Source organism: Glycine max, chromosome 13 (assembly GCF_000004515.6).
Source record: "Glycine max cultivar Williams 82 chromosome 13, Glycine_max_v4.0, whole genome shotgun sequence".
NCBI lineage: Eukaryota > Viridiplantae > Streptophyta > Magnoliopsida > Fabales > Fabaceae > Glycine > Glycine max.
The window spans coordinates 35005630-35029986 of NC_038249.2; the positions used below are offsets into that span (position 1 = coordinate 35005630).

The 24357-nt window shown below is 32.1% G+C and overlaps 4 protein-coding genes across 4 annotated transcripts; 1 reads left to right on the forward strand and 3 right to left on the reverse strand.

Annotated features, from left to right (window-relative positions):
• The first annotated feature begins 1303 nt into the window (after positions 1–1303).
• LOC100799763 (putative cyclin-D6-1) lies at positions 1304–3513 on the forward strand. The gene is made up of 6 exons (XM_003541705.5): positions 1304–2024; positions 2112–2198; positions 2340–2435; positions 2539–2737; positions 2831–2961; positions 3062–3513. Exons 1-6 carry the CDS (start codon positions 1860–1862, stop codon positions 3200–3202), a joined length of 819 nt encoding a protein of 272 aa, XP_003541753.1. The 5' UTR covers positions 1304–1859; the 3' UTR covers positions 3203–3513.
• A 1229-nt stretch (positions 3514–4742) lies between these two features.
• On the reverse strand, positions 4743–8070 carry LOC100786186 (cell number regulator 1). Its single transcript, XM_003543047.4, has 5 exons — positions 7538–8070; positions 6869–6932; positions 6541–6705; positions 5509–5574; positions 4743–5326 (listed from the first exon to the last, which is right to left on the reverse strand). The coding sequence occupies exons 1-5, from the start codon at positions 7789–7791 to the stop codon at positions 5135–5137; spliced, it is 741 nt and encodes a 246-aa protein (XP_003543095.1). The 5' UTR covers positions 7792–8070; the 3' UTR covers positions 4743–5134.
• A 2197-nt stretch (positions 8071–10267) lies between these two features.
• LOC100786703 (nitric oxide synthase-interacting protein-like) lies at positions 10268–13539 on the reverse strand. The gene is made up of 2 exons (NM_001317431.2): positions 13200–13539; positions 10268–11252 (listed from the first exon to the last, which is right to left on the reverse strand). Exons 1-2 carry the CDS (start codon positions 13436–13438, stop codon positions 10577–10579), a joined length of 915 nt encoding a protein of 304 aa, NP_001304360.2. The 5' UTR covers positions 13439–13539; the 3' UTR covers positions 10268–10576.
• A 5981-nt stretch (positions 13540–19520) lies between these two features.
• On the reverse strand, positions 19521–20342 carry LOC100306080 (B-box type zinc finger family protein). The gene has a single exon (NM_001250289.3). It carries the CDS (start codon positions 20181–20183, stop codon positions 19719–19721), a length of 465 nt encoding a protein of 154 aa, NP_001237218.1. The 5' UTR covers positions 20184–20342; the 3' UTR covers positions 19521–19718.
• Positions 20343–24357: the final 4015 nt, after the last annotated feature.

The window sequence follows — 24357 nt, forward strand, 5'->3', positions numbered from 1 at the left end:
CATCATATAAGTGAGAATAGTCTTTGAGACATCAAGGACATATCTTGTACACACTTTTATGTCTTATGAATCTAGCATGCTTCATCATGATTAAACCGCTTTGGGTTATTTTATACGTATACTTATTTAATCAAGATTTAGTTGTCGTTCCTTTTGTATTTATCTTTATCTTAAATTCATGAAATTTTTATGAGATTTGACACTTAGACAGTACTAAATTAGATCTATCATGTATGTCTAACACAAGTCACATGTAATACATGTTGGCGAAGACAATTGAATGTCCCTCAAGACCCCAATAGCCAAAACGTTACAGATAATCCCCAACTCAGACCACGGTCAATTCAAGCGAGAGTATCTGACACGTTCTCTCGTCTAGATCATCATCATGTGAACGACTCTGCATTAATGTCTCGAACACAAAAGCCGAATAAGTGTTACATGATGAGCTATGGAAACTGTTTAATATTCTGCAACATTATTAATTTCACTATCACAGTGAGTGGGATAAAAAAAGTATTATCATAATCGTAATGAGTCTAACAATAATAGTAAAGAATATCAAATCGAGTCAAAGTTATTATTATTATTGAGGATGTCATAGTAAAAGAGGATTCCTTCTTGTTCTTGTGGGGATTCAGATAGGGAATAACGAGTCAAAGGGAATAAGGAAAAGATTTCATAGCCATCATTGAAGAGAATAAGAATTTTCTTGCTTTTTCCCTTTATTTTTCCGGGCAAAAGGGGTGTGACTCATATCAAAAGCCGAAACTAAAAATGGCTATGCATTACGACATAATTAATTAGAAGAATGCCATGAAACATTGTTTAGCTGTTAATAAGCACAATTTGTTCCTCAAATAAACACAAAACAATAGGTACTCATGTTTAGTTGTTTACACTAGAAAGGGTGTGACAACAAGTCCCAATAGGACAAGTTGGTTTTCCAGCTGCTACTAGCTTGTACTTAGCGATGGATTTAACAGCATGGTGCAATGTTTAGCAGCGCTTTTCTCGGTCAAGAGGGTGAATGCATACCACAACTGTCTCTACCATGCTCATAATTACCAGATCAAGCAGAGGACCACTTACCCTTATGGTGATATTATTAGAATTTTTTTTCAAGTAACCCTTATGGTGATATTATTAGACATTATACAATAGCATGCATTCCATTTTAAAAGTAAGGATAATTAGAGGTTTTAAATTAATTGAAACTCACTAAACAGAAATGTAGATAACTTCTATAGTGAAATATTAAAACACAAAAGATGGCATCAACAACCACAGAAAACAAAAGGGAATTACAAGAATATGCAATTTTGCCTAGAATATGTAAGCACCAATGGTAGAATTTAAAATTTTATGAACGTCATGATATCAGTGGGACATGGTGATTCAACCATTTGTGTGTGGGGTGGGTGAAAGTAACGGTGACACTCCTATTGTTAACCAAAACATTGTCACTTCCATCTCAGATCAAACGCGCATGCTACATTATTATATTCTCTTTCCTAAATTTTCATACCTGTAGAACTTTTCTTATCTTTGCGAGGTGGTAGAAAATGCAACTCTATAGGCACTTCTCTGTGATTTTCCTGATTTCTATGTCTATAGATGAGAAAGAGTGAGGAGCAAAGAGTCCATATTCCATAAAATGTATTTGTAAATGCTACTACTGCCAATAAAGAAGGCCAACACAATCACTTTATCAACAAAGAATGCGAAGCTTCTCTTTCTTTCTCCATCAACAAAGTTACCATCTTGAGACTTTTTGTCTCTGTCTTTCTCATGCATTGAATTCCTCAACAACAATGCACAGAATGTAGAACATAGACTAGGTTATCAAGAAAGGGAAGATGGAGTTTGATCTTGAAGACCCACTAGTCAGCTTGGAAGAAGAGCAAACCTTTACTATATCAGAACTCTTTGCCTCCGAATCTGAACACGTGCCCTCACCAAACTGCTTAAGTTCAACACATTTTCACGTTTTCTGTGGTGAAGCCATATCTCTCATTCTTCAGGTGAAAGTTATGTCTATGTAAAAGGTTCAGCTCCCCCTCCTTCATGCCACATTTGCTACATTATGTTATATTGTTATGTTTCTTCAGGTTCAGGTTTCTTGCAAATTGGACCAATTTGTAGCTTATCTTGCTATAAATTACTTGCACCGTTTCATGTCATGCCAAGAAATTCCGGTAAGAAGATATCTAACGATTCCCCTTTAAGCTTATGTTTACTCATAGTAAAGTAAGGAAACCTTGGAACAATTGTACCTTAATAGCATTCCATAATTTCCAATTTTTTACCCTTATGCCATTATTCCTCTGAGATTGCAGCAGGGAAAGCCGTGGTTTCTCAGGCTTCTTGTCATATCATGTCTTTCTCTTGCTTCAAAGATGAAGAACACAACTTTATCAATTTTGGATATGCAAGTAAGTCTTCAAATTCACGAAATTGCAATCATTTTAATAGAAAGACAACCTCTAACCTTGCCAAAGTAACTTGAACATGTGATATTTACAATCAATGAAACAGAAAGAAGGTTGTTACTTTAAGGCTCAGAGTATTCAGAGAATGGAGCTTCTTATTCTCGGGGCTCTGAAATGGCGCATGAGGTCAATTACGCCTTTTTCTTTCCTTCATTTCTTTATCTCTTTAGCTGAAATTAAAGACCAATCACTAAAGCAAACACTTAAAAATAGAGCTTCAGAGATAATCTTCAATGCTCAAAATGGTAAGTGCTTGTTTCTATTCATACATGTAACTTGATTTTATCTTCAATTTCAACCAGCACAAACTCTGAATTGCATCGCTATTATGGCTGCAGGCATTAAGTTTTTAGAGTATAAACCTTCAACTATTGCTGCAACTAGCCTTATCTTTGCATCTCATGAACTATTCCCACAGCAATATTCTACTCTGAGAGCTTCAATTACAGCCTGTGAGTACCTAGATGAGGTAAGTTTACACTTTACATTTAATCACTACCCTTTAAAGCAGACGTTTTGATTATTTGTTGCTATATATAGCGTCTAGATATTGATGGTGGTTGTTTTAGGAGACATTGTCCAAGTGCTTCGATTTGATGCAAGACATGATGAGAATGGAAGCAAAGGAGTTAATGGCAGATACAAGCTTTTTAAGCACAGAAACTCTAGTGAGTGTGTTGGAGAGAAACACTAAACGACAAAGAATTTGATGGCCTATGTTGCTGGAGAAAATTCCAATTTTCTCAAACTCAAGAAGAAGAAAGCTGAGGGAAAAGGAAAACAATCATGTTTCAGTCCAAAACAAGAGAGGACGCAAATGAGAGTTGAGATTCGCTCGAGTGTTGTTCACCAAAAAGAAATTACTGTAATCTATTGCATAGAATGAAATTCAGAAATTACTAAATCAAATGGAAGTTGTAAGGTGACATGTACCAAATCAATAAAATAAAACGGCTGATAGGTGAAACCCAATTCTGGTTGGAGAACAGTAACAAGTACTTTATATACTGCGTATAATTTAAATCTGATTGAACGTTTATTAAGGTTGGGACAGAATTATTTCACAGGCAGACATATGGATATCTTATTAATGACCACGAAAGGAAATGGTCAAAATTTTAATCCTAAGGCAAGTAAATCATATTCAATCTTGGCTTGAAAAGATCCACCGTAGGTCTATCCTTGAAAGACACAACAACTTCACCATCAGATTCAAGTGGCTCGTTACCAGAGCCATTGCCATTCACAGAACCTCAGTCATCATTCTTTAGCTTTGCCTTTTATTTATAACCATATTGGTACGAATTTGTTCCGGCTAAAAGGAGTCACAAATCTTCATGGGAAACTTTAAACGAACACAAGTTGGATATTCTCATTGCAACATAATTTATTCCATAACAAGGATCAATTAAAATTCAGGATAACTTTTAAGAAACAAAAATAATTATCACTTGTGTCAATGTGATTGATTCTTTAGCTTTCCATTTAATACACTTTTATGTTTCAAGAAAAATTAAAATGCATGTAATTAAAATTGAAAATAAAAATGATGGTTATAATGTGAATAAAAAAAAGGAGGCTTATATGATCTGATATTAAGATATATTAAATTATACATCTTACCTGAATAACAACAAATATGGAAAAATACACATGTGTATTATTGACCTAAAATATACTTAGTAAGTTAAAAATAACAGACGTTAATAAATGAATGGCTGTTAAAAGAAATCCAAATTTAACGTTCTTATCCAAAAAATAAAAAAAATGTAAGCAATACTGAAACGAAAGAAATAACAAATACACATAAATATTATTTATTGTATGAGTTTAATGATGATGTATTTACAGTGTAAAATAATTTTATACCGTCATCGTATCATAAATTATCGTTTATATGACTTTTAAAATAATTATCATAAAAATCAATAATTTCATTATAAATTTTACATTGTAAATTTTTTTACAATATCAATGTATAACCCCTTTTCTCTTATAGTATAAGCAGCCAAGAATATGAAATTACCGATATATTATGCTTGCTTTTTATTTTTATTTTTGTTGACTATATCGTATTAAGCTTTGATTAAACATAGTTAAGAATATAATTTGAATCCTGATCCGCTTAGCTTTTATTAAGAGATAAATATTAATCAACATTCTTATTCTCTTTCGTGAGCCTTCGCGAGATGCTCATAAGGTAACGGTCCTCATTAAGCCTCGAAATACCTCAAGAAAAATCGACCTAACTTTGATGCGAGAACACACATAATGGTTCATTATAATACACAATTACGATGGCATTCTTCCAACAATATATAATCAAACTATACTGCAGGGGTTTGGTAAAAATAAGACCCCACTAGTTGAGAATGACATACCCTGCATGCACATTTGCAAGCTAACATCTCCCCCCGGAATGGTTTTAAAATCAACATAATTAAGCATTCCTAATTTCCTAGAGGGAATCATCATACAACAATTTTTGTCCTTAGTATGAACCTGTGTTGCAGCTGCCATTACATTGATCTCTTGGCCGAGAAATTCGATGAGAACTTGGAATGAAATATGCACTGCAGACACTAGGGATAGAATTCAGATCATGAAGAACCATTGTTTCAAAGCTTCCCCACTACCTTGACTCAAGATCCATTGCTAACATCTGTGCTCTTTTCCATGCAATTTTCATCATTAGGCATGATGGACACAACAGAAGGAGGACGTAACTCACAGAGAGCTTTACTTTCATCTCTAAATCCACCTATACATATTGTGTCACCCCGACCATGCCATGTTCCGTTTTGAACATTGTTCATCTCAAGTGTTCTTGACTCCTGCAATATATATCACAGAGATACAAATATCCAACACAATAAATAACTCCCAATTATAAATGTCTCCATTTTGGTTATGGATGAAAGATATTCAATTATCAACAGCTTTATTTCAGTTACAGTTAACTCAATCAACATAACCAAAGTTACAATTTACAAAAGAGAGAGAATTTTGAAATGACCTGACATAACGTACAACAAGGACAGACAAAATGGTACACGAAATCATCCAACGAACTATCACTACCCTGGAAAAATCAACAATCAATAGCGTGTAAGATATACGAACACAGCCAAAATTTGTCAAAGTTAGTCAACATATATTAAACAGACAAATAAAAGCACATGACATGACTAATAAAAATAAAGTCAACATGCATTACAGTCCACAGATTAGAAAGTCAGTTGATCAAAGAATCAAATTTAAACATTCATGTTCCAACATGTGGGCATGCAGGCAAAATACAAAATAAAATTTGCCACAGTAGTCCAAATGAAATATATGATAAAAGGATAAAGAAGACAACATAACAGTTTTGTCATTTGATCTCACATTAGAAAGGTCACCACAGAATCAAACTAAAGTAAATACGCTGCAAGCCAGCAAGATAAATAAATGATTCATCCAGTTCAAAATGTTTTCAAATCATATCTAGCCTTTTAAACATCATAAACTGTCATGTAAGCAACTTATATGCAATGTGATAAAAATCTATATAATTTCAGTAGATGTGCAGGAACCTGCTGAACCTGGTATTCTCACAAGTGAGTACAATAACAATGTTATACCACTAGTTTGTTATCCTTAAACAGAAAAATTAAAACTATACATTCCATTCTCCAGTCCATCTATGTGAATAGCCATATTTACACCAGAGTCAGTATTAATGCTCCACTAGTAATAATTTTGTTACAAATATTTTGGGAATATGTATGTTGCATAATGAAACAATATCCTCAATAGTTTTTATAAACAAAGAAAACAAGAAATAAAAAAGCTCCTATAAGTGAGATTGTCTCTAAAGCAAACAAGGATAATCCACCCTTGAATTTAAGAGGGTCAAGATCAAGATCAGCTTAAATTCTTTAAACTAAATAAGGGTGGATACATCCTTACTGTAAAGGAGTCTTGTCCAAACAAGACAAAATGTAAATAACCAATCTGAATAATTAAATGGTAACAGACAATTGCAGTACTGGAAGAAAAAAGTCACCTTGATGTTGAATTTCTTTCGCATACGAGTTCGGTAGAATCCTAAATATGCTCCAACAGCAATGATGAATGCAACAGCTAGGTATAGGAAGTAGTGAGTCCTCGTGATAGTATAGGCAATGGAAGTAACAAAGGCACCAATAGCAAGAAGAAAATAAACTATAGCCTGCAATAAAACATGGAAATTTCAACTTTAGAGAGCTATATTCTAAAAGAAAAATTGATACAGAAATTGCCAATTCTAAAAGTGTTTTCCCTTTTGTTGGAGTTATGATTTGAACAATTTAAACAACAAATGCTCGTTGAGTTTCCAAGAACTTCAAATATACCTGAATGTAGCAAGAACCAAAACCAGCTAGCTTCATGTTCTTCCCAAATCGGTAACAAGGACAACTGCAACACCAAATGAGCTACTATTTACAAACATGATATATTACAACAAATCCTTGTAAATAACTACAAACCCTCAGCACATTATCCATGTATGTGTCATCTTGCATTTTAGTCTTTCATTGGCCAGAAAGGCATTCACATAAATACATGTGTAAATGAGCAAGCAAAGTGGCCAAAGATATAGTTGAGCAAACAAACTAAACTAATTTAACTTAATCTGTCAAAACTCGATCAAATATATCAGTAACTCAAAAAAATAATCAATGCCCCCCCCCCCCCCCCCCCCCGAATGCCCCAACATTGAGAAAATAACAATATATCAGTCCCATAATTGACATTCCTAATGACCAAAAAAGTCTCACAGAACTAAAATTATAACATCATAATGGTTTCTCTAGCCAGAGATGAAGCATGAATAATTACAATAACCTACTTCATTTGTTTCAAAATTAGCCTTTAGCTTTAGACGACAACAACTAACGCTATCTATCATCGTCCAAAACAAATTTAATTTTCAAAATACACAACTTCACATCTTACAGAATCTCAAAACACTACTTCACTTTTCGAATAAAAAATAGCACATAAACATCATTAAACCTTACCATGCAGATTCAAAAGCGATGCGGCGATCATCAAAGCAATCGAGAAGTTCACCCTCCCACATCCTCAAAACCCCACCTTGTTGCTCCTCATCACCATCCCCACCCCCAAGCTTCCCCCAACTCCCATGCGAACTTTGCAACGCCACAGAGGAACAAAGCATGTCAAAATCCAAAACCGCCATACCCTCCAAAAGCCTCTCCTTCTCTCCTTCCGCATCCTCTTCCACCCTCTCTTGCTTCTCCAAATCTCCCATTGCCCCAAAACAAAGCTTGCCCCTATTCTCTTCTCTTTCCCCCCCAAAGATCCCTGCTTTTTAATGAAACCACCCTTTTCCAAGACACCCTTTGCGATTTCGCTTTATTGGGTTTCAGCAAAAAGAAGAAAGAATATCTTTTTTTCCCCTCCAAACAAAAAACAGGGACAATGAGAATTGAGGATTCTTCTGTTGTGTTGCGGTGGCTTTGTGCGTAGGTTATGTAATGAAAGCAAAGCAAGTGGGACGATGATGTTTGGTTTCGGCGATAATATAATAATACCAACAGTGTGATCCCTCGGTTGGCGGGTAATAATGGCGTGTGGGACCCATAACCCTAAAAGTGTCTCAATTTGGATGGTACTGCATTTACCACATCCTCACGGGAGTATAGCTAAGGAGATTTTATTTTCCCATGCTAATTAGGATTACTTAACGGTCTACTAATTTTGATTGGGTTCTTCTCAATTCGGGTAATTTTGCTAATAATAAACGTGATCAAATTCTCGATCGTGATAGGATAAATAAATCTCCAAATATAACATCTTCAACTCGCTTTCGCTAAAGAGATGAGAAGAGTCAAAAGTTGAAATTGGAGAAAAAGGACAAGGTCTTTTGCAAGTTGGATTATAATAAAAATAACACAACTCAATGGATTAAGATTAAATGGGCTGGATGTGAAGCCAATTTTACTGTCAAAGTAACAAGTTGCGTTTTCTAAAATATGGTTTTTATAGGTTTTGACCGATAATTGGAATATAGTAATCACAATAGAGATCATTAGAATAAAAAAATAAGAGATCTTTATTTTAAAAGTTGAAATGTTGTTAGATTAAAATAAAATTAAAAGTTAATCGGGATTATATTAATATAATATAATATTAGTTATAAATTTTTTTATATTGTGTTTAATTTCTACAAATAAAAAAATATTAATGTAAGTTATGTGACTATAATAATTGTACTAGTGTATTACAGAATTTGAAATGTTAAAAAGGCTGTTTGTTTTGACCAAATTTAAATAACGTTACCTAGATTTGAAATGATTAATATCCCCAATTAACTGTTTATACAAACCCTTAAAAAACTGTTTGTACAAATTGTAATTACGAATTATGAATCAAAAAAGTTGTAATTATTTGAATTGCTGTGATCCGTGATTTGTGACTCTTAACAAAGGATATTTTTGCCTGTTTACAAATAACTGAAGCTTCCACAATATTTTTCCAATTTTTAAAATAAAAATAGAAACAAATGAAACAACCAATGAGCAAGTTTATTAGTTTGAGTTAAAATTTAAAAGGTTGGAAACTTACCTTCCATATCAATGTCATCTTTATATAAAGATAGAGGTAGGGACAAAATATAAAAAATGGGCAAATATAACTAGTAACTAGGATAAGATAAGAATTAAATTAGTTATTTATTCCTTTAATTTATTTTTTAGATTTAATTTGACTTTTAAATTTAAATTATAAGAAATCATATTTTATCACAATTTAAAATTGTTACTAAAAATGATTTTAAATTATCATAAAATATATATTTTTTTAAAATAATTAATATTAAAAATTAGATGACTAAATTATTTTTTTTAAATTAGAAGATTAAATTAAACCTAAATAATAAATTAAAAAAAAACTAATTTAACCTAAGTGATGAATTATAGATATGGATAAAAAACAACGTGTCATGTGCCATTGCCCCCTGAACACAAGCCAGCTTCAGCTATATTTTGTGCCTTAGAAATTGAATGTTTTCCACAAACAACAAAATAGTACGCGTGTAAAAACATTAAAATGATTTATCCATCTAAAAAAAATGGGCAAAAGAATATGCATATAAAAAATTGGAATAAACTTTTTATCGCTCAAATATTTAAAAATATTAATCTTAATCCATGTAAAAATTTATGATTTTAATTCTTATACATACAAACATTTTAATCTTTAACCAGAGACTAAAATCACGATCAATAAAATGTAAAGATTAAAAATTATATTTTTTTATAAGAATTAAAATCAACATTTCAACCCTAAAATAATTAATTGTTAGATCTACTTTCCCTGTTAGATGCTCGTGCTGAGACAAATTTGTCTGGACTATTGCGAGTCCCGGTCACACCAAATTGGCAATTATATGCAGTAATCAAAATCAGTATTACTATTCAAATTTCAAAAATGAAAAGATCCCAACAAAGTTGGCAACCAACTATCAATCAAAATTTTATAGCTCTCTATCAATAATTTCAAATTAACAAACTCCATAAACATGGTAGATGATTTCTCACCCACCAATCTACGAACTTGGTTTCCCTTTCCCTACTATCTCTGCCCCTTCAAAATTACATGATTTTTATGATTTTCATAGAGTGGATCCACAATCAAATATTAACACAATTGTTATACAATGTTATTTTGAATAGACACCGGACAGCACAAAGACAGCAAAGAAACCAGATTCCCAACCTACAGTGTTGACAGCCAGCATCCTTTCACAATAATAAATAAGAATACAGCAGAGAATGCATCCATTTACATTTAACATTGCCAATCGCTAGTCATTAATGAATCAAGCTGATTTTTTACGTTATAAAGGTTTATCTGGGATAAACCAAAAAAAAAAGTAAAAATAAAATAAAACGAAGTAGAACATCATAAGATAATAAGACAGATAATAATGTGTATCGCGGTAACAAGGTAACTTCATCAAGAGAAGTTAAAGCACAATTTTCTTCTCCTGAATGGACTATATCATACACCCAACAACCTAAATCAATAAAGCGTCAAGTTTTCATTGCAGGTCTAACCAGCCCTAAACCACTACCGCTTCCCAAATGCTTGAAGTCTCTGGCTTCAAGATGATCCCCATGACCGGCAAAACCTGTCCCTCCCTTCTCCAAATTCACCAAATTTCTCTCTTTACACGCCTTGTTGCAAACAAGACAAACTTTATCAACAGCCATAAATCTGTCAGCACATTTCTTGCAAAATACATGCCCACATGTACTAAGGGCCACAAGCGACATTGTGTTGGTGAGAGTAACTTTGCAGCTAGGGCAAATGTAGGTCTTGTCAAGAGCCTTGGATTTTTTCTGCTCAGTAGTATCCTCAGTAAACTGCACAGGGAAAAGTGTCTTTAACTTCAGTTTCTCATTGCCTTCCGGACAGATAGTACTGTTAGAAGGTGCATCTACTTTAATAGAAGCTTCTGGTGTAGCAGAAGGCAACCAAAATGCCTTCATTGTCCGAAGGGCTTCCTCCTCATAGGAAGTGACCTTCACACTGTTTGCCCCATGGAAACCATTCTTATCACGACTATAATTTCTGTCGCTGTATTGTGGTACAGCACCATGATTTTGTTGATCAAATGCATCAAGCTCTTTAGCCTTTTGCAACTTCAACTTCTCTTCTTCCTCCTCTTTTTCTTGCTTCTGCTGAGCAGCATGGGCTGCAAGCTTCCTGTTTTATTATAAATATCAATAATTGTCAGAACCACTTGGTTAAGGTTCACAAAATAACAGCCATTGTATCCTATCCACACCAAGGAAAAACATATTACAAACAAAGACAATATAGATTTAAAAGTTCTGAGCAAATCAGTGTGAGTTATTCTGCATAAGAACTCAGACCAACAATCATGGAGAACAGCAAATTCTTCGTGATACGACTGGTATAATCATTTTCTTTATTATAAGAAAAATTACAAACGTTCAGCAATGGTTGATAGAATACATAGTGTCACAAGATAACCCCATGCAATATCCAAAACAGAATAGGGATCTCAAAGGATTAGAGAGAATATTAAGAAAAAATAGTGGAAGCATTATAACATATATAAACATTGATGAGTGATGACAAAGGAAAATAAAATTAAACAAGCCAATGAAAAAGCTCAAGGAGATCTGGTGATGATGGTCAACTGGAACCATATCAAAGGAAATAAATGAATAAATTAAAAAAAAAAAAAAACGAGTGCATGTAATAAAGTATTGAACTTTAGTGGCTCCCAGAAATAGGCAATCATGATATGACATTTATCAAATAGACTATACCCAAGGTAAATGATATGGTTATGACTTATGAGAGAAAGTAACACTTTTCTTGTTAGTTGATTTACTCAACTATTGAAACATCACCTCAATCGTCATTTCATTAACAAAGTAAACAAACATAAGCAGAAAAAACAACCTAAAATTGTGGATTTCATCCTTTTTATTAGCAAGAGAATTGCAGCTAAACTATACACTATAAGGATGTCCACACAATCCTGTAGTATTCTTTCACAATAACCCAATTAAATCAATATCAAGAGCTAGCAAGTTAAAGAATCAAATCCTATGGAACAAGTAAACTTATTAGACAAAAAGATACAAATTTACTAAAGATTTTCATGAACCTATTTCCAAATTTTGTTTGAGTAAGGGTGTCCTGCTCAAAATTTTCAAAATAATAGCTCTTTAAATAATTAAATGTTTTCTTTGCATTTCAATCTTATCAGTTTTTATTATTCATATTTAATCATCATATAGCATACAAACATGTATATATATCCATTTGATATCCCAATAAGCACATTACACAGTATGACATTTTGCTTAAAAAGTGGAGCTATTGTCACCATCACACATCAGGAAACCATTCCACAATCAAATTACAAAGTCACAAAGGATATTCTTATTTGAGAATATTTTGTTAGGCTTTCTACCAATTCAAGTCTCAACTCCCAAATTTCAAAGAGCATGTCACAATGGAATAAAATCTTCAGTCAGCAGTTTGCATAAAGAATTGTCGAGACAGAGACATGAAACAAGCAAAATTCATGAGCAGAATATCACCCTTCTAGGTCTGCTATACCATTACCCTGTTGCAACATATAAAATTCAGCTCAAGTTCACAAAACAAAGCACAGAAAATGCAGAAAGAATGCCTTAAACTACACAGCTGAACTATCCAAATTCCAAAGGCATTAGAAAATACTGAAGCAGATTGATTACGCGAAAGAACAAAAACTAGCCTTGAAGAAAAACCCCATCTATAAATTCTAGCAAAACTGTGCAGATTCTTTGTTCACAAAAAAGCGTCAAACCCAAAAGACCACAATTCCGCACAGCTTGATATATCTCAAACTTTTCATATTAATTCCAATTAAAAGGTACGGCAAAACCCATCCCACCCATCCTTACTCCAACAAAGATAATTACAGAACGACCAATACGATTCAATTAATAATTACGTATTCCCAATCTGTACACCAGCAATCAGCACGAATTTCAATCACGCATGTGCTTAGACTTCAATCACAGGCTTTGCAATTTCAGCCACAGAATTTCAAACTCAATTACCAGATGATGAAAAAAAAATGAGGGAAAGAGAAAGTTGTTTTTGTTGTTAAAATGAATTTCATACCTTTGAATGTCTTTCTTCTGAGACAAGAGGCACTGAAGAATGCACTCTTTGCAAAAGAGATGGCCTTTCTGGCAGCTCATAGGATCAATTAGGGATTTGAGGCAGAGAGAGCAAGCATCGAAGGGCTTAATGGAGTCCTTGCCCAACCTCTCCTTCTGGGTCCCATAACCTAGTTTTCGCTTCTCATCGTACGTGAAGAACGCAAGATCGTTGTTGTTCTTCGAGTGCCTCTGCGGCATCTTTTTCCCACAATCACAAATTCACAATTCACACCCTCCACACCAGATCGATCGATGGATAATTAGGGTTTCAGATCTTCAACTTCCAATTCATTTCCTCCAGCAAACCACACTAAACAACGAAAAATATATGGGCTGGACTTCTCGGTTTTAATGGGCTTTTATGTAAGTATGATTTTCTGAATTTTAAAAGCCTTTTTAATCCTCCATATTATTTTTTCTTTACAACACCAAGGTCAAAATTCACGTTAGATATATCATTAAGTCAAATTATAATCAAATTAAGCTAAAACTTTTTCAAACTCAACCCATATATACATGGATTTAAATCACCGGTCCCATTTTAATGTCGCATTTTGTGTTCCACCAATCAAATTTTGACACATTATTTAAAATGACACATGTATTTTGTATTAATTCTCATATTGCCCTTAAGGAATCCCTAACCACGTTGTTTAACACACATAACAACAGGATTAAAAATTAAAAAATTAAAAAATCGTTGGAATAAGCAACAAGAGCACTGCACGAAAAAAAAAAAACAATCCAATTAAAATAAATCTGCTGTGAAAAAACAATCGGTTGTGATAAATGAAGCATAGCCTATTTCGATCCAAAGATGATAGATCTAACTAAGATATAAAACAATTCCAATGACTTAGCAAAAACCACTTATTTGATTGCATTCTTATTAGATATAATATGACAAAGGAATCAAGCATGATCCAACAATATAACTCAGTCTGTTACGGTGCTATAAAATATTATCAAGAGATATATGATTTCAATCCCGAGCAAGATGTACAAGTGCAAATTGTTTTTTACCATGTTGTTTCTTTGATGCACAGCAAATTTTTCTTCTTCTTAATATACAAGCGGGATATATAGTGGTGGAGAACACCATCAGAGAATCTGATTTCAACCCCAAGCCACGAGAAGAAACTGTCGTCAATTGTTTATGATCGTGCGCTACTCTATGTTAGGAAGGGTCAGGTATTATGTCAGCGATATATTGTGAATGGAAACAAAATAGACATGGTAACATTAATGACATGCAACACACACTCTGTTGGTGAGGCAAGATTTGAGACTTAAAAGTGGGACTAAAGATTTAAATCCATACAATATTACATATGCTACAAGAGTTGGTCTATCGTTCAACGTATTTTAACATGGAATGATTTAAATCCAAAGGTAAACGATGCAACATTAAATGATTTTTAACTAAGAAAAATCAACTCAAATTTCCTTTAAAAAAATTGATGCTCTTGAAGCAAATAGAAGGAAGGTTAAATTATATTTTTTAGAAATTTAAAAACTTTTTTTAAAGATGACGCCATATTTTGTTGTCCGATGCATATAAACCTAAAATCACTTAAAAAGATTTTCATTAGATTTTTATTAGACAATGAGAAAAATAATTCTTTAAAACACAGAAAGATATATAAGATCTAGAACAAACTCAAACCAGCAACAAAAAAACACACAAAATTTATATCGATTTGTTTCAAACCTGAGACTACGTCCAGTTCTTTAGAACCACCAACTAACTTATCAAAGTTATAAGTATTATTCATTATCACTCACTCTTACATTTACACTTGCAAATTCTATCTCAAGATTGACTTAAACTCAATATTTTGTCTTACCAAATGACGGTTGGTTCTAAACACATCAACAAGATTTGTTAGAAGTACTACTAAAAAACATGTTTCTACGACATTTTTCTAACCCATTTAAAAATGATTTTGAACATTTTTTGAAGCTAACATCGTAGAAAATTTTGACTTTTCACAACAATTCCTATAAATCCATCTTAGAGAAGTTATCATTCTAAAATAATTTTTAGGCAAATAATCATCTTAGAATATATTTTTTTTAAAATAGCGAGGATTCTACGATGGTTTACTGTCTTAGAAAAAAAAATGTCTATTTTAAGACGATCTTTTAAAGAAACATCTTAAAATATAAATTTTTTAAGATGATTTTTCAAATAACCATCTTAAAATTTCTTTTTTTTAATAAAATTTAAAATACTGAGAATTTTAAGATAGTTTTCTCAAAAATCATCTTAAAATATATACTTTTTAATATGATTTTTCAAAAAACTGTCTTAGATTGTTTTTTTTAATTAATAAAATAATACATACATGTACATACGTATAAATTCATAAATAATAATAAATCCCAAATGACCTCAACTTAAATCTTACATAAAAAATGAGAAAAAGTTTGAAAATTGTCTTATGCTCCAATTCAAGTCTTAGCAAGTCAGAGATCAGTATAGCCTTCGTTCACTATTGATACTAAGCAAACTCAAAGCCATACATATGGTTTAAATGATCTGCAACATCCATATTTTAATGAAGGAAATAAAATTTTTCAATCATGAAGAATACAAACTCTATCCATATCCTATAGAAGCATAACTCATAAGACAACACAACACATGTTAAGCTACATATATACACATCAGTTAAGTAACTTTACCTTTCTTTTTCTCTAATTAGGAACCATCTTTGCAACAAAGCATAAAAAATACGCATCATAAAAAATTCTTATTTTAGTAGTGAAGATTGCACACTGACTAAAATATATAGTCGTCTTACAAACGGATATATCACTTAACACTTTTAATCTTTTCTTTCAATCTATACAAGGTGTTTTGAGAATTTTGTATCTTTACAAGAATTTATAGAAAACTTTACAAGAAAAAATAATTTGCATAGATTGTTCATATGTTGTTTCTTCAAACCTTCTTTTATATATAGTATTCTTCTCCAAGTATTTTTGTCTCATAATAGTTGGATTCTTCACTTTGTCTCAAGTTTTGAGTCAGATTTAGAATGTTTGCATTTAATGCACGTCAATTTTTCATGCAAAGTCTATGTTGATAGGCTAGCGTGATTTAGACATCAGTAGAGAAGTGACTTCTTTCATCATAATAGGTCTACAACAATAAGACACACTTTTTTATGAGGATCAATGTATTTCAAATTATGAATTTCATTTGTTCTTCATAGGACTTTGAGAGATCCTGGAAGAATGTTTTCTCCGTGAAAGAATCTCATACATAGAATATTAAATGAAAATTTTAAATACATTATTTAAATGCTATATCAGATATACAAACTATGATCTACCATATTAGATACAATTTTTATTATTTGTATTTATTTATATCTAATCAAAATAATTAGGAGTCTTAATTCATATTTAAGATATAAATATCTTTTGACTTAACGCATAAAAAATTTGTTATTCTCGAACAATTTGATCAACACAACTGACTAAAACTATTAAAATTCTTGTATTTAATATAAAATATAAATAATTAATTATTTCTTATTAATTATGATAAAAATGTATGTATTATGTGTGCCATGAATCAAAATGGGGTAAGTTTTTATAAAAAAAAATTGTTTTATCGATTAAATTATTAAATTATATGATATTATTCTAACAATTTTGTATATCAAATTTCAAATATTTATAAATATATTATCTAACACTACTAGAGACTTAGTTATATTTTAAGTAGTACTATGTTATGAGTAAAATAAAATTGTGTAACAAAATATTATTACTTTTAATTTATAAAAAAAAGACTTAATTTAACTCATAAAAGTAAAAGTCTATTCCAAAGAAGAATAAAAAAAATCAAAGAATAAACAAATTCTGTTCATACGTCTTTCTCTTGGTGTGTGTGTACACAGACGCACAACAAAATTGTCATCTAGCGTATCCTGTGATTACCTTTGACAGTTCGTCACTTTCATGAATCATGCTAACGGTTGAAATCCTCTCAAGGATTGCCAAGGTGATAATCAGACAAGCATAATAATGCCAGATTATTTTTTATTTGTTTTTGAATTTTTGTGTAAGCAAGAGAAATTTTTAGATGGAGACCTTATTTTCTTGGGTAAATTATAATTTTAGTGTATCTAATTTTTTAAATTCATAATTTTGATTATTTATTATTTGAATTTTAATTGTAATATTTAATTCTTTAGAGTTATAAATTGACAATTTTGATCCTTTTAATAGATTATTAATAAATAATTCTGATTAATTAATTCATTAAGTTAATTATTAAAAAATTAAATAAAAAATTATTAATTCTAATTTTTCATAATATTATATTCACCTTTTCTATATTCGGTCTTGCACCCACGACTTCACTTACTCTAATAACATGCTTGAGTTAATAATCTTTTATTAAAATTTCTAATCATTAATAATTTTTATTTAATTTTTAATTAATTTAATATCTTTAATAATCATTATTATTATTTTTCTTTGTAAATATAATTATTAGTTAACAATCTATCAAGAAAATCAAAATCGTAAATTTATAAAACTAAAAACAACAAATATTATAATTAAAAATTAAAAAAATCAAAATTATAAATTTAAAAAATTAAGAGAACCAAAATTACAATTCAAACATTTCTTTTATTTTTCCTTTCCTTAATCTGAAACTGCCTAGAATTTGATATAATTTGCATAAGCTTTCTCGGACTAACTTTTTCTAGATGAGAGATTTTTAACTTCTATATAAACTAATTTTAATTTATTTTATTTTCTTAATTTCTTTTCCTATATTTATAGAAAAAAATTATCCAAAGTAATATCCTCGTGTTTATTTCGTTACTTAAAGAAAGCACTTGACCTTAATAAGACCATCTTTGTTGAGAAAAAGACATTTGACATTTGAGGGATACCAAAAGGGAGAGTAGTGGCTATAATTTGAAGATAAAGGATATATATATCCATGATGCAGAATATTTTGCTCTTGTGGTTCATACATATATACACATGGTACAATCAGAGACAAATCAGAAAAACCAACGGCTTTGGAGCAGAAAGAATCCAAGGAATAAACACAGATAACTCATAAAGTATATCTCTCTCGTGTCCGTGGTGGTAAATTTTGCCAACTAATTAAAAGCTTACACTGACAGCCATACATTGGTTCCCTCTTCTTGTAACGCAACCATTTCATTTTCACACACAGTCATTGCATATATAATTCCTAGCTCCCATCCCATTCCCCTTTTAAATTGATTCCTTCAAATCTCGTTTGCAAACTTGACATTAGTTTAATTTAACATTCTTTGGGATTGTACTATCCCATGTTCAACTTGGCACTTAAATTCTAAATTATGTTTATGGAAGGCACGTGAAGGTGTCGGATTTGCTTGGTCCCACTTCCTTATTCTCAGGTACAAAACTTAATAAGCTCATATATTTTATACCGGTGAATCACATTAGAGATGGTTGTTGTTTCCTTTATTTATTTTTAACCTAAGACATGGCCTGCTTCTATATTCGTACAAATCTATGTGAGGATCGATTTTATTTAATGCCAGGGGATCATCGTGTATACTAATTTATAAACATAAGAAAGATTCTAATCTAGGCAATATCCTAGATCAGACAATTCTTCAGTCAGTGAAAATTACAGGTTATAAATCAATTTTCCTCACATTTCGTGCTGGAAGGAGAGCCATGTTATCACATCAAACAGAAGTTGAATGCATGAAATGAAATTAAACTGCTATAATTAATTAACGGATTCTATTAATTAATGTAAGTGGGCAAAATCTTTGATTAGAACAGCAAGTTGAATGCTCTATGATTGTGACCCTTCATTATTTCCAAAACAAGAAAATCAAAATCAATAGTAGGTAGTGTCTGTTGGCACTTGGAAAACACTAACATGTTGTGAGAGGACTCAAATCTCGCAAATCAAGCAATCAGATAAAACAAACGGAGAAGGAATGAAAGATTGACTCAAAGGTTCATAAGCAACTAGAGACACTGGCATTCTTAACTTCTGTATTCAACTATGTTGCATATTCTGATATTTGCCAACATTAACAAACATATCGATAGCAGCATTTACTACAAGAGAAAGTGGATTCATAATTATTACATCACAAAAACTTAAGGAAAGATAAGGAAAAAAAAACCTTGCAGTTGAAGGTGTATCTTAGTAACTTTATGAACAGACGTGACAAGTAAAAAATCCTCAAGATTAGAAAGGAAAAAAAAAAAGAACAGAGGAAGAAGAACCCAGGACAATAGAACTTATATATTATTTCCTATGTGTTGTTTACACTGTTCTTTAGTCGAGAATTTAAGTTTTATATAATTCTTTAAGGCAAACTTTTATTACATAAATTCTCGAAATAAAACTCTAATTCTGATTAGAAAACAGCAGGAACAACACCTAAAAAACTGTATCGAAGTTTTATCCATCACGATATTGGAATTATTAATCGGAGCCACCTTCTTCAACATCAGAGAACCTGGTAGAACTAGTTGTAACACTATTTGAAGAAGTGGAAGCTGGGGGTGGTGGTGTAGATGTCCATGGAACCACTTGATTTTCTTCATCATCATCATCATCATCATCTTCAGCCACACCACCATCGTCGTTTTCTGCATGATCCTCTCCCGTACCATCATCATCATCGTCTTCATGATTCTGTTGGCTGCAGGTCTCAGTACTATTGTTGTTGACACAAGTGTTGCAAACTGACATGGTGGGTACAAACTTGGGTCCTGTGCCGTGCCACGCTGTTAGTGATTGACAAACATGGCAGAGAAGAATCCTGGGATGTTTGGTGACGAGGAAGTTTGCACTGTGAACCTTAGCATCGCATTTCCAACAGAGGCTGGCTTGATCTGATTCGCAGAACAACTTCGCGGGACTGTTACAGAGCTCACACTTCCTCATCTCAACCTTAAATTATTTTGTTTTCTCTCCCTTCTTGTTATGGCCACACCACAGGCTAGATACCATATATTAAATTGTGAACAAAAAAAAATATGGTGTAGGCAAGTTGCAAGTTATTGAAATTCTCTCTTGCTTTGTCTTTCATCACAGATTTTTGCTTTCTCGCTCTTAGGTGGAAAATTTGGCAGAGGGAGAGAGAAATAAGAAGGGGAAAAAAAACTGTGTAATCACTGTAGTGTAAACGCTGATATTTGTCATTTTAAAATATAAAGTATTTCTCCCTGAATGATCGGGAATTAAAGAATCTTGAATGATGGCAACTAATAAGCTTATATGCATCTGAAAAGTCAAATTACTCCTAAAGATTAATTTAATTGATGGAATACATATTTAAAGACTAATATAATAACGTTGTATGTATATTTTAGGAATTAAGTGAATTGTTTACTAGAGAAAAAAAGGTAGAAAACTATAGTTGGTCCACCAGTTAGTTTTCAACACATTAATGATTTCCGTTTCCAGTTTTAGTCATATGTTAGCATCCGCGTTTGAACTTGATGTAGTCAATTGAAATTTTTAGGTGGATTTGGTCAAGGAAAATAGGATGAAGTTATTAAGACAAATTTCAACCAGTACAGTACTTAAGACTTGAGAGTTAGAATTTGGTGATGATATATGTATTTACGGAAAGTGGTTCTCTGATATTAAACGATTGTAAAGCTAAAATTTAGTCCTTCTTGTCAGTACCAAACCAAAGGAATAGTTTCGGACACAAAAATATATGCACAATTTTTTTAATTTAACTCTTTAATGATTTAACCTAAAAACAATAAATAGAAAAGTCGCTTTCAATTTTATCGGTGTAGGTGTGCAATAATTATGGCTATAATATGTTGGAGAAATTTTGGACTAATTTGCTTAAAATGCATGCACATGACCGAATATTGGATGAGATTTTCACAAATTGCATATCCGACTAATTTTGGTTCTAATAAGTGCGAAACCCATTGACAAAATGATTATGATGCCATAAATTCCATAAATTTCTTACTCCATACCGAGAATCGGATAGATAAGATATTATTCAAGTGGCTTACTCGCTAAGCACCACCCAGAGCATGCCACATCAGATGTCACTGATATATATATATATATATATATATATATATATATATATATATATATATTTAATTATCCTCACTGCTGACATCATGGAGCTTTAGGTGTTACTCTTTGTCCATGTGCGGTTGCTCGTTGATGATAGTGTACGGATGCACTTAATTCTGTCCCTCTGATTGTGAACAGAAAAGTTGCATATGCATTGCATAGCCACACCATGACAACACCAATTGGCCAAATATTAGCTTTGATTTTTTAAGAAGGAACTTTAGCATAGCGCAGCCTCCGAATAGACACGCGTCAATACAATGATCAGTGAATTCTGTGGGCTTCTCTTTGAGGTTTGCCTCAATTTTCTCTTGGAGTAGGTGGTTTTGGTGTAGAGGTTGCCAATTGCCCAATTTGGCATGTTCTCTCGTCGCATCGCACACACCATCTTTGTGGTTTTAGGAAACGTCCGTTCAACAATATGCAATATCGAGCAAATTAGGAGTCAAATACTACTACTGCTATAGGATTTTCGTCAAGAGGGGAGTGTCATGCTCGGGAATAATTTTTTTCTGGAAGGTGCTTGGGAACAATTAAAAGTTACTTTTAGACAAATTTGTTAGAATTTTTTGAAATTCCTATCTAGAATAAAGATTCAAATAAGAAGGCTAGTATATTTTACTTATTGTGTTAACTGTTTGTAGCACATTTTAGTGTATTTGTTGGAGGTTCTCTTGTATCTTCATTAATTATAGTAAAGTTATTTATTTGGTCTAGATGACATGTGATTTTTATCCTTGTATTGAGAGATTTTTCATGTTAAACAAATTGTGTCTTTGTTTTCTTTAATTTCTATTTTGCGATCTATACTTTACTGATGCTCCTTACGGGTTCTTGCAAGTTTGGAGAAATTTATTTTCGTTGTCTATTACTTTGTTATAAAGTTTGTTATTTCGTAGACCTATTTTCCCCATCAGAAAATCTGAGTTACTTGAATTTGTGCATTCAAATATTTGTGGTCCTTTGAAGGTGAAATCTTTTAGTGGGACTGATATGATGACTAAGGCATCAGTAATAGGGATGCTTGAAGCTTGTTCTGAGATCACCGGTTTGGCTGTCACCTCCACATAGTTGTGAGGGGGAGATTTATTAGGTTTTTTGGGTTATCTTCCTATGTGGAGTAAAGACCCAAATAAGAAGGCAAGTATGTCTCACTTATTTAAGTGGAGAGGAATCATATTAGAGAGTGAGACACAATGAGAGAGACTCATTTGAGAGGGAAAAAAATTTATAGAGAGAGAAAATCATTGGGATTTTCGTATACCTACCGGAGAGCGTTTTTTAGATTGCAACTGCGGATTCGTTCACCGTTGGATCGGGTTGATTTTTGGACAACAGGTTCTACACACTTGAAACTTCAAATTGTTTGGTTGGATCGGGAAAAAGATATCTACAGAGAGAGATAAATATTTTACATTATTTGCTCTATATTTTAGGATTTTATCTTCTTGTCTCTATTGTACCAATTGAGGTTTGTTTTGATTTGACTGTTTGTAACACGTTTTAGTGCATTTGTTAGAGGTTCTCTTGTATCTGTTTGGAGGTTCTCTTGTATACTTTATCCCATCTATATTACACTTGAGGGGGAGATTGTTGGAGTATAAGTGTGAGGTGAAATCCCACATCAAATAGAAGTTAAAAAGTTGAGCACCATACAAGTGAGGAGAAGACCCATAAACCTAAGTCTTAAGGTTTTGAGTTAAAGTGTGGTATCAAGTTCCCTTATGTGATTATTATGTCTCATTGGTGTAAATCTCCTCATACTACTCTACATCAAATATATCATCGCAATCTTTTAGGCATATTATTCCGTCATTCTTAGAAAAAGGTTCATCATCAAACTTTAAAATAACTGTAAATATGTTCATCCAAAAAACTTGAGATAGTTGAAAATATACTTAACTTAGATTAAAAGTTGTCTATCATATCAATTAATATGACAAAAAAAAATATTTATTATCATACTTGAAAATATTGATAGGAGTCATGACAGATGATCCAATGTGACTCACTACTATGTAAGTTCATATTGAGATGGATTGGATTGATAAAAAGTCAACTCATCAAAGCTTTGAATCAAAATTAAACCAACTCATTTAGCCAAAGCTTCCCTCGGTATGAACTTGTTGTGAGCCAATTTGGGTCGTTGGTCAAATACACCCACAAACACACATGGATTAAGAAAAAGTAACATATACATAGATTATAGTTATATCGCAAACTCCTAACAGGTTAACATATTCTCTAGTATTAAACCGTGCATGGTAACATAGATGGGATTCTTCCATTCGCCTTATACCTTTTTTTATAACTTAGTTTTTTATGGCGACACTAAAACTAATATTTATTTTTCAGTGTATTCCTTTCCCTAGTATGAACTTTTAATTGTGACTTGAATTGTATTACTATAAGTGCATGTAACTTTTTAAATCGTCATGGAATTTGAATCGAGTTGATTATTTCTTATTTCACCAAAAGTATATTAGGTTAAGTTAACCTATGACAGGCCAACTTGGGAGAGTGAAGTTGGCTCACTTGACAACTCTAATATTCATATCAAAAGCTTATACTAATAGTAGAGACACAAGTCTTGACATATAAAACCTTGGATCATACTCAAATCATTCCTTATTTATGACATTGATCACCAGTAAACACTGCAAGTTTTTTGATAATGTAAAAATGCTAAAAAAGAGTTTTAATAGTCTAAATTGGAGAGGAAAAAAATCATGTGACGAGGCCATAAAATTTGCAAAGCTTTAAAATTGTTAAAAAATAACTTGAAACAATAATATTTTATTATGTGACGGTTAAATTATACTAATAGTCCATGTAATAAATGCACATTAAATCTCTCTATTCATGCAATACCACCACACTCATTTTCCTTCTTCGCAAAAAAAAAAAAAACTGATTTTCTTTCTCTATGTGATTACAACAGCAGGTAACAAAGAATATATAGTCACCTAATTGTAACACAATGTGTTACATATACAATTTCAAACAC